General features: G+C 32.6%; 1 protein-coding gene across 1 annotated transcript; it reads left to right on the top strand.

Moving 5' to 3' along the window:
* The first annotated feature begins 665 nt into the window (after positions 1–665).
* Positions 666–5020, top strand: LOC115965997 (protein NUCLEAR FUSION DEFECTIVE 4-like). Its single transcript, XM_031085331.1, has 2 exons — positions 666–1134; positions 3728–5020. The coding sequence occupies exons 1-2, from the start codon at positions 667–669 to the stop codon at positions 4901–4903; spliced, it is 1644 nt and encodes a 547-aa protein (XP_030941191.1). The 5' UTR covers position 666; the 3' UTR covers positions 4904–5020.
* Positions 5021–10380: the final 5360 nt, after the last annotated feature.

Below are 10380 nucleotides of genomic sequence, written 5' to 3'. Positions count from 1 at the left end.
AAAAAAAAGGAAGAACGTTTCAGTTCACAAAAAAAAAAAAAAAAAAGAAAAAAAAAAAAAGAGAACGTTTCAGGTCACAAAAAAAAAAAAAGGGAAGAACGTTTCAAAAAAAAAAAAAAAAAAAAAAAAAAAAAAAAAAAAAAAAAAGAGGAAGAAGGGAGGGCATTACCGTAAAACTGCACTAAGACAGTTTTCCCCCTTGCTTTTCCTCCCAATTTGGGAGGAAAAAATTTATGGGCCCAGGAAGAAAATTTTCTCCCTAGTTTTCCACTCTCTCTATTTTCTTCCCATTCCCAAACAGTAGAAAACTGAGTTTTCCACCCCATTTTCCCTCTTATATTTTCCATCCTCCCTATATTTCATCCATCCAAACACAGCCTTAAGGACAACAGAAAATAAAAGAGAAGAAGGCTGGATTCGGTATTTGCTTTATTTTTTGGATGAATCCAACCATGGAGTAGTTAGAAAAATACTGTCCCTAGGTACACGCAAATGACAAATAATATATATAAATACGCACATATTTCCCCCACCAAATAATGCAACACCAACAACAATTTTAAATTAAATTTAACGGTGCTCTACTGCTCCATATATATATATATATATATATATAGCTGATATAGTCAAGGCTGCAGAAAAAAACTCAGAGAGCCAAAAAAAAGAATGGAGAGGCTGAGGCTGAGACTGAGCAACAAATGGATGGCGGCGGTGGCAAGTATGTGGATCCAGTGTAGCAGCGGCGCGTACACCTTTGGCATCTACTCTTCAATCTTGAAATCTAGTCAAGGCTATGACCAATCAACGCTCGAAACTGTGGCTGTTTCCAGAGACATAGGCTCAAGCGCTGGGATCCTTGCTGGGGTTCTATACACCGCCGTCACGCACAGTAATAGTAACTCTGGTTTATGTGGGCCATGGTTGGTCCACCTGGTCGGAGCAATACAGAGTTTCTTGGGGTATTTTCTAACGTGGGCTTCTGTTGTTGGATTGATCCAACGGCCTCCGGTGCCTTTGATGTGTTTCTACATGATATTGGCAAGTCATTCCACGCCGTTCTTTAACACAGCCAATATAGTTTCTGGTGTGCAAAACTTCCCTGATTATAGTGGGACCATTGTGGGCATCATGAAGGTACATTTCTATGATTGGCTTAATTTTTTGGCTTTGTAGAGCTATTTTTACTACATTTTCGTTATTTAGCATCACAACCAAATATATTAGTTGAATAACACTAAAGTCTTTGAGACTGAGTTCTAAGTGGTGGCAAAGTTGAGGTGGATCTGTACTCTTCTATTCTCTAGATCGGTTTATCTCTTCTCTTCTTTGGTCCGAACTTGCTATTAGATCTATGCTTTGCTTTGGTTAGATTTGTTCTCTTTCTCTTCTATAATTTGATCTTGCTACCCAAGTTTTGCTTTCTTCTTTGTTTCCTTCTTATGTCTTATTCTCCAATACAGAACTCGAGTTCCACAATCAAAATCGAGTGTTACATACTTGAGATGCTATTTACATAATTATTATGTTTGATTTTCCTACTACATAATGAAATTGTTGACAAAATCATGCTAACTTTTTGATGTGACTAATTGTAATTATTGAAAAAAATAAGCGGTGGGTTCATTTGAAAGTAAAGACAATAGGATAAATTTGCCATATAAAATAGTTGTGAAATTAATTATGGTCCTAAAATTTTTGGTTTTAAAAGAGTCTCAATATTAGGAAGTAACAAAAACTAATGAGCTTATTAAATTGAAAGTAATTTGACTCTTTTAAAAAGTCATTTGAATCTTATTTTATTATTAATGAATTATGGCATGACAAATAATTTGATGAGTATCGTATTAATAATATAATAAAGAAATCTTTTAATTATGTTTTGTTTTCTATTTTGAAGTTAGATATACTACTTTGTAAGTTTCATTTTATAAAATTTATAGTATCATTTGCATTATTTGGACAAAAAAAAAGTTTCTAATTGTTAATAATTTTATTTAATTACTAAATAAAATAATCAAGGATGACTTCAATCTTCATGAAGATGACAATAAAATTTTCCTACAATTTAGGATGAAAATAACAAACTTAAAATTATCATAATCAAGTAATGAGATTGAAACCATCTTTTGAATCTTACTACAAAGTACAAACTCCCCAATGATTGAAGCCTTAACTAAGAGAATGTATCTCATACATTTGATATATAGAGATCTCATAAATAGTGGAATCCTTATACAACAACAACAACAACAACAATAATAAAAATTGTTAGAAAACAATATGTAATACATCATAGTGAGTAGGTTGTAAAGTTTTTGACTCATGACCCATCCATAACCTCCTGTTTGATTGAAGCATAAAGGCAAAAATGATTCTTGTCAACAATATATTGTGCAATTAAACTTGAGAAAGTCTAAGAATAGAATTTTTGTAATATAAATTTTGCCACACTTTTAATGTGATTTGTGGTGGTCATTTTCCAATAACCTTGGACCATTGAGCCTAGACCCCTAATTTACTTGTACTATGGATTGAGCTTTTCTCACAATGGGAAGTCTAAAGAAGTGATTGGTGGCATCACTGGTGGTGTTATGGTGATCCCTCAATACTAAACTATCTTAATTTCAGCTCAGCCGTGAAGGCTACCAAGTAGCCAAGCCCCCTCTCTCAAGTCCGAACGGGACTACCTTCTCCCTAGAATGTATCTTTCTCACTTCTCTTGTGTCTCTCTCCCCAATTTTGTTCCCTCCCCCTACTTCTCACCATTGCATTCTTATTTATACCCTTTTTTGAGTGGAGTAGTCATGATGAAGGGATATTTGTCATGTCAGCAAATCCCTTTGTATCGTGTCACTGGTCAGAGGGGACCCATCTCTTGTTGTTGAAATGACTCCCTAGTAACTTGTGCCTGATGTTGGTTTTATTGCTCAACGGGCGAACTCTCCTAAGACATTATCTCTTGTTCCCGGCATATCTTGGATACTTCTTTATATGCTCGACTAACTCCCAACTACTTGGCTATGTGGGCTCGAATTGGGTTGAGGTTCTCCCAATAGAAGTAGGACCTTACACAATTCAAGAAATGACCCACAGTTCTCGGCACACTACATGATTAATGGTAGAGAAAAAGTTATAGGTCAATGTAAAAGTGATTGTCTGTGAATCACAAATGGACCACATCAAAATAGTGAAAAAAAAATTATAGTACAGATATTGTGGTGTAGAAGAATTGATTAGACTTTATTTGTCATCATTTCTATTATAGCCTGATGCTTGACAATATGACTCCAGTTTTCTTCAAGCAAATATATATGTCACTACCTTTTTCTGATGTAATAATCAAATTAAGTGTCATTTGGAAATAGCTTATCTAACTTTTTGCTAGAAGTATGTTAAAGTATACTTATACTTTGAATTTTTTAAAAAAAAAATGAGAAAATGCAGAAAAATGAGGTTTTAAAAAACTATATATAAAAGCTAAAAAAGCTAAAAATTGAGCTTATAAATTGATACCAACAACAACTAAGTGGTGTATTTTTTATATGGAAGTCATGGTCTTCGTGAAACTTCTAATCCTAATTGATTGCTTAAAATATGCGTATATATATGACTTCTTTTATGAAAAAAAAAAAAAAACCATAACAAACAAACAAACAGCAAGGGGTCCTTTTGCAACCCTCATGCCTGAGCTATGCTATGTTGTAATGTTACTTTTTCTCTTTCCTAGGGATGTACTGCAATTAGTGGAGCAATAATAATTCAAGCATATGACACATTCTACAAGGGCGAGCCAAGCAAATTCCTTCTAATGCTCGCTCTGTGGCCGACGTTTGTCTCTCTTGTGCTTATGCTTTTGGTGAGAATTTATAAAGCCAACGCAAGTGATGATAAGAAGCACTTGAATGGTTTCTCTGCACTGACTCTAATCATTGCCGGTTATCTCATGATCATGGTAATTTTAGAGAAAAATTTCAGTTTACCTTTGTGGGCACGCATATTCAGCTTTATACTTCTTTTGCTTCTACTCGCATCACCTCTTGGAGTTGCAATCAAAGCCCAAAAGGAGGACTCCAAGAGATTTCTAGAAACGCCTTCCTTTGAGAGTAATATTTCAATGGAGAACCTCGAGTCAAGGTATTCCTCGTCTAAATCATTTGTAGCAAAGGATGTAGCATATCATGAAGTACCTAGAGGTGAGGATCAAGTTAATGACAAAATTATGTTTGATGAAGAGGGTATGAATCTTTTGCAAGCCATGTGCACTGTAAACTTCTGGTTGTTGTTTATTGCAATGGTATGTGGAATGGGCTCTACGCAGGCTGTGCTTAACAACTTGAGCCAAATAGGGCAGTCTCTCAATTATACAACTGTGGAGGTGAATAATTTCTTCTCTTTATGGAGCATATGGAATTGCCTTAGCCGTGTTGGAGTTGGGTATTTATCAGATTATTTACTACACACAAGAGGCTTGGCAAGACCATTGTTGATGACTGTTACTCTAGCAATGATAGTTGTTGGCCACATTGTTATTGCTTCTGGATTTCCTGGAGCATTATATGTGGGTTCGATCATAATGGGCATTTGTGATGGTTCACAGTGGTCATTAATGCCCACAATCACTTCAGATTTATTTGGTGTTAAGCATTTGGGTACCATTTTCAACACTATAGGAATAGCAAGTCCTATAGGATCATATATTTTCTCTGTCAGAGTTATTGGCTATATTTACGATAAGGAAGCAAATGGTGAAGATCACTCCTGCGTTGGTGCTCGCTGCTTTCTGTTATCTCTTTTTATCATGGCATCCTTGGCTTTCTTGGGATTTCTTTTTGTCATTGCATTGTTCCAACGTACTAAGAGGTTCTATATGCTCAGAAAATCAAAGCATTCTTTAAAACGATGAGATGTATATATGCAAACTTTGTGTACAAGGTCATGACCTCCCAATTAATTGATGTAAATTGATAGCATAAAGGTAATGAGCTACTCTCCGACATCACTATATTTTCTTTTCTAATGATCTAATCGAGAAATATATTTTTTTGGGGTCAAATTGTACCCAACTCTTCTAAGATTTTCTGGTATTACACTTTCTTTTCCTCTTATTTGGAATAACACACTTATTACCTCCTCTAAAATAAAAATTATTTACAGACTTCCATATAAAACTGTCCTGAATTTCCTATTAGAGGGATAAGAAATTGGAGAAGTCATTGTATATATATAGTTTGAATTTTAGAATAAATGAATATAATAAATGAAAATCTTAAAAGATATTAGCGTTTTTTTTTTTTTTTTTGAAAAGTTACTGCGTTAATGAAGCTTCTAAATTAATATTACATGATTGTCTATATGATCATGTCAAGACCTTAGATTTGTGATGGGTGCATTTTCCACAATTTCCTTATGTTGATTATAACATGTTTTGTTGTTGTCAATGTTCTTACCTGAGCAATGCCATGCGTCAACTGTCATTAACTCACTATAGTGTATCGTTCGAGTTAGCAGTGCTGTGAATTGAAAACCAATTAGAATTAGAGAACCAAACCCGTGTTTACTACAGTAAGTTTGTAACTGCAGCTAGACTTGATGTAAATGTCGTATTTTTGTTCTACAGCACACATGTGAAATAAAGTATATCACAATTTTTTCTGAAAGTTTCTAATTCAAAATACATTCATATGAAATGAAACTTGACACAATTCAAAATACAAGAAGATGATTCTCTCCACCACAATTAAAACATTATAAAACCAAAAAAATGTTAGCATTTAATCCATCCTCTCCAAGCAAAACTTGTTTTAGTTTACTCCTCTTGGAATTATTGCTGCGTGATATCTATTAGGTTATAGATTGAACCCAGTTAATTAATTTAATTACCCAAATTAATTAATTAGGTCAAATTACACGCAAATCGTGGAGGCACCAACAAATCACCAAATAAACTAATATGCAGTAGAAATTAAATGACACAGTGATTTGTTGACACTGGAGAGAACCACTCGTAAGGTAAAAACCCCACCGGATGAATTTCTGGTCACCACTCCTAATAATCCACTAATCAATAATCAAGCAATTACAAAAATAAGGAATCTTATCACTACCTTATACTATCCTAAAATACTAACCTATAGTTGAACCTTTATTCCAATCCCCAGTTGGACTTGATCTTGTAAAAGACTTCTTCGTATGCATGAACCCCAGTACGTGACTAACTTCCAGCAACTGATTGATTGTTGTTAGTTGCAAAGTTCTTCACTTCAAAGCACATTAATGATCAGGAAGCACTTAGTTACAAAACCCTAAGGCTCACAAAATGCAATAACTTTTCACAAAGTGTATGAGTTCTCTAATCTAAGTCTTTATATCTTTGATGACTTTTAAAATAAGTCTTTTATATGGTCTAGGATTGTAAAGAGAGAAACTCTAATCATCCAAGTCATCATGGGCCGAATTTTAGATTTGAGAATTCTGAAATTATTAATCTTGATAAATCAAGCTTGTATCGAGCTTCTTCATTAATCCTTAATAGATGCTAGTGTTGAGCTTTAATAAAACAACTTTTATTCACTTGTTTCTTGGATCAATTTTCATGTCTTTAATGATACCACTTGTAAAGTAAACTTCACACACTTGTTGATACATTAAATCCAACTTAGATCTACCCAATTACAAGTAAAGTGCGTTTTTTCAAAGAATAAGCCAATACATAGAAAATATGACCCTAACAATGTGGACGCAAGGGGTACTTTTTGGAGTCGCCATCTAGTTTTTGCAATAATCTAGGAACCATATATATAGCGTCTTTTCGAGGAAAGACCTTTGATCTTACTACCAGAGTATAGATTCGGAGTTTAGGTACGCTCTTGAGAAGGTGTTAGGCACCCAAGATCACCTAACCCTAAGGTTGGCCTCCCATCGTTGTGTCTTATGTCTTAACCCTATTAAAAACCAATTCAACATTTGCATCATAAACTCATATACACATTAACATGCATCTAGCATACAATCATGGCATCTTTATCCCTATATATATATATATATATATATATATATATATATCAACATAAAGCAAAAGAGAACCAAACCCAAACACATCTAAGAAACCCTAACATTCATCTAACATGTGAACACCCTATCATACATCTCAAGGCAAGGCAGCAAACCGAACATAGCAATCAGCATATCATGGCAAACACCAAATCATATAAAGTCTACATTTGGACATAAAACAAGCATTCAAACGACATACATCATCAAATGCATGTTCATACCTATGCATGGCTTACATTTACTTACCTTTCAACAACACATCACATATGGCATCATGAATGATCATGTGAATGCATGCTCATGGCATCACAAACAAGAAACAAACATAAAACCTTAATCTAAGCATGTTGAAGACAAACAAGCATGCAAGACAAAGATTCAGATACGTATAAACATTAAAAAAAAAAAAAAAAGGTTTAAAAGGAGATAAAACATGTGAAACAAGCAAAACAAATAACATAAGGAATTTGGATTAAGGTTTCTGGGCAAGCACCTGCGTACGCATGCTCATGACATGCATGCATGGGACTTGAGGGTGTATTGTGAAAAACTCCCCTTTGATTCACTATTTTCTAATAAATCTTAGGTTTTTCCCATGAGATTTTTGTGTGTTTTCAAAATGTACCATGTAAAGCTTTTTATAGTGGAGAAAATGGGGTTTAGAACGGCTCTCAGACAATGTAGAATTCATTCCAAACCTCAGCCTCTATTGTAAAAAACTTGCATTTCTTATGCTTCTAAAACCCAAGCTGCGTGCATAGGAATATGCCTACGTATGCAGGTCATTGCTCACATACGTGGGCCAAGGGCTACTCTAGTCATTTTATTTCCAAAAATATATTTTTGCTCATTTAAGAGGTTATATTTTTATTTTAGCACTCCTCAAGTCAATTTGATATCTGATTGGGCTCTAAACTGGCCTTGGGCTTTAGAGTTTGAGCATTTTTGGGGAACGGGGGCTCGAGTCATAAGAGGTACAAAATGCGATGTCTACAAACAACATCTAACAATAGATCTTGTGAAAAAAAGAGGATACCCATATTGTAAAAACATATTAGAATAACAAAATTTCAAACAGGCACTGACTACTCCCATGACAAAACTTCAAAAGCCTTTTATCACGCTACATTCAATCTAAAATAGAAAATAGAAAAAAAAAATTATAAAGAAAGAACCCATGATAACTCCCAAGTAAACATATTTATAGATGCTTGGCTATAATGTGCATGATGTTTCAAAATGTGGTTTTGTAATAGGTAGCTAGATAACCACATTAAAGTAGTTTCACACTTTAGATGACTTAACTACAAAGAAATAGTAACCTCAATCTCATCATCTGTTGTTATCCTGAAATTACTCCTATCCATCACCTGTATAGGAGGGAAATGTTGGAAAGTTTGAATAGGAACAAAACCATACGAACTCTAAACAAAATTTTTTGATAGGTAAAAATAATTTTATTGAAACAAGACTATCTTGTGAAAATAGTCACAAAGTAGCCTAATGAATTACAAATGGAAAACTATCTACATATGAATTGAATCTATGAAAGAATGAATAGAGTTATGGGCTCTAAAAATTAAAACTCCAAACAATAGACAATTTTAAGTTTTTATGATGTTTGAAATGGTTCATTAATGATACACATATAAAGGTAATATCATTTTTATTCAAATCATTCAATTCAATATATATATATATATATATATAAAAGCAGAGACCTCATGTTGGAGAGTATGAGGTTATGCCATGTGGCGCATTCCTTGAAGTTCTCTTTATTTAGTTTTCTACTTCAGCAAAGTTGGCATTTATATTAAGGTATTAGTTCATTGAATTAGCTAATAGAGTAAATGCATATATTAATCATCTATTGTTGTGTATTAATTATTTATATTAAATGAATTTATATGATTATTTTTATAACTCTATATAGAAAATAATTTTTAGTTGGAATAATAATAATAAATTTAGAATATAACATTCTTACTTATATTTAGTTGCTTTGACAACAATTGTCACAAAAGCCATAAAAAAATTAAATATTTGTGAATTCACTAAAATTAATTTTAATTCTTTAAATTTCCTAACTCCTTTGTGCGCGCACGCGCGTGTGTGTGTGGAACTAACATTGTAGCATATATTCTATATAATTAGAAAGATTACTAATATAATAAATATGTTTATTTTGTTATATTAATTATTTTAAGCAAAATGAAATTTTAATATCATTTTTCTAAGATTTATATAGAGAAACAATTGGTTTTTTTATGTGAGAACAAATTGATTTGAAATATGGCATTTTTACTCAAATTTAGTTGTTTTTGCAACAATTGAAACCATGTCCAACAAAAAGGGGAAAACTTTTTTAGTAACACATAATCAAGAATGTAAAAAAAATAAAATAAAAATAAATAATAATAATAATTTGAAGGATATATGCATTTTTTAGTAGGCATGAAACATGTCTATCTATATTAGCTACTATATCATGCAATTTTCAATTTGTAAACACATATATATAGTATGATAAAATCACTATACTACTCTTAGTGTATTTCTATTTTTTCTATATATAATATAACTAAATATTACAATTTTTTACAATGAAATTCATTGAAATATCTTTTTTATACATCAATAGTTGAGGGGTGGAGATCTGAATCCTGAATGTTTCTATTGGAAATTAAGGTGCCAATCAGTTAAGTTATAAGATTTTTGGTAACACTTATCGAAATATTGAAAAAAAACTAATAATAAGTTGCACCGCACATCATGTGAAAACTCAACTAGTTATAAAGAATAGTAGTTTCAAACAGAATACAAATAAGTAGACACCTTAAGGATTTCACAAGAAGTTGCAGTAAACATGACACCGGAAATAAGTATGACACAAATTTTTTTTCAAAAACATCAATTTTTTTAAGAGTTAGGTTATGTTGCTCCAATTTCTAGATCCCATGAATTGGATCAAATAAGGTGTATAATTGTTGCAACATTATAAATCCAATCAAGGGTTTTGTAAATGGAAATATTAATTAACAAGGCCTTAGAAAAATGACAATAAATCATATCTCAAACTGCAGAAGAAATATATATAAAACATTTTATTCTCTTCCTTTCCCTAATCTAGATCAGGAATTGTGCAAAATTAAAACAAAATCAAACAATTCAACAATCTGTTCAAGATCAAGGAATTGTTACCATTAATAATAAACATTTTATAAAGAACCAAAGAAATAAGCAATTCTAAAGTCCCACATCGCCTAGGAAAGTGCATAAAAATATGCTTATAAGGAATGATATTCCTTCGCTATGTAAAAGCGTGGA

This window comes from Quercus lobata, chromosome 10 (genome assembly GCF_001633185.2).
Source record: "Quercus lobata isolate SW786 chromosome 10, ValleyOak3.0 Primary Assembly, whole genome shotgun sequence".
In the NCBI taxonomy this organism is placed as follows: Eukaryota; Viridiplantae; Streptophyta; class Magnoliopsida; order Fagales; family Fagaceae; genus Quercus; species Quercus lobata.
The sequence above is the reverse complement of the archived record's forward strand: the minus strand, read 5'-3'. Positions and strand labels throughout refer to the sequence as shown.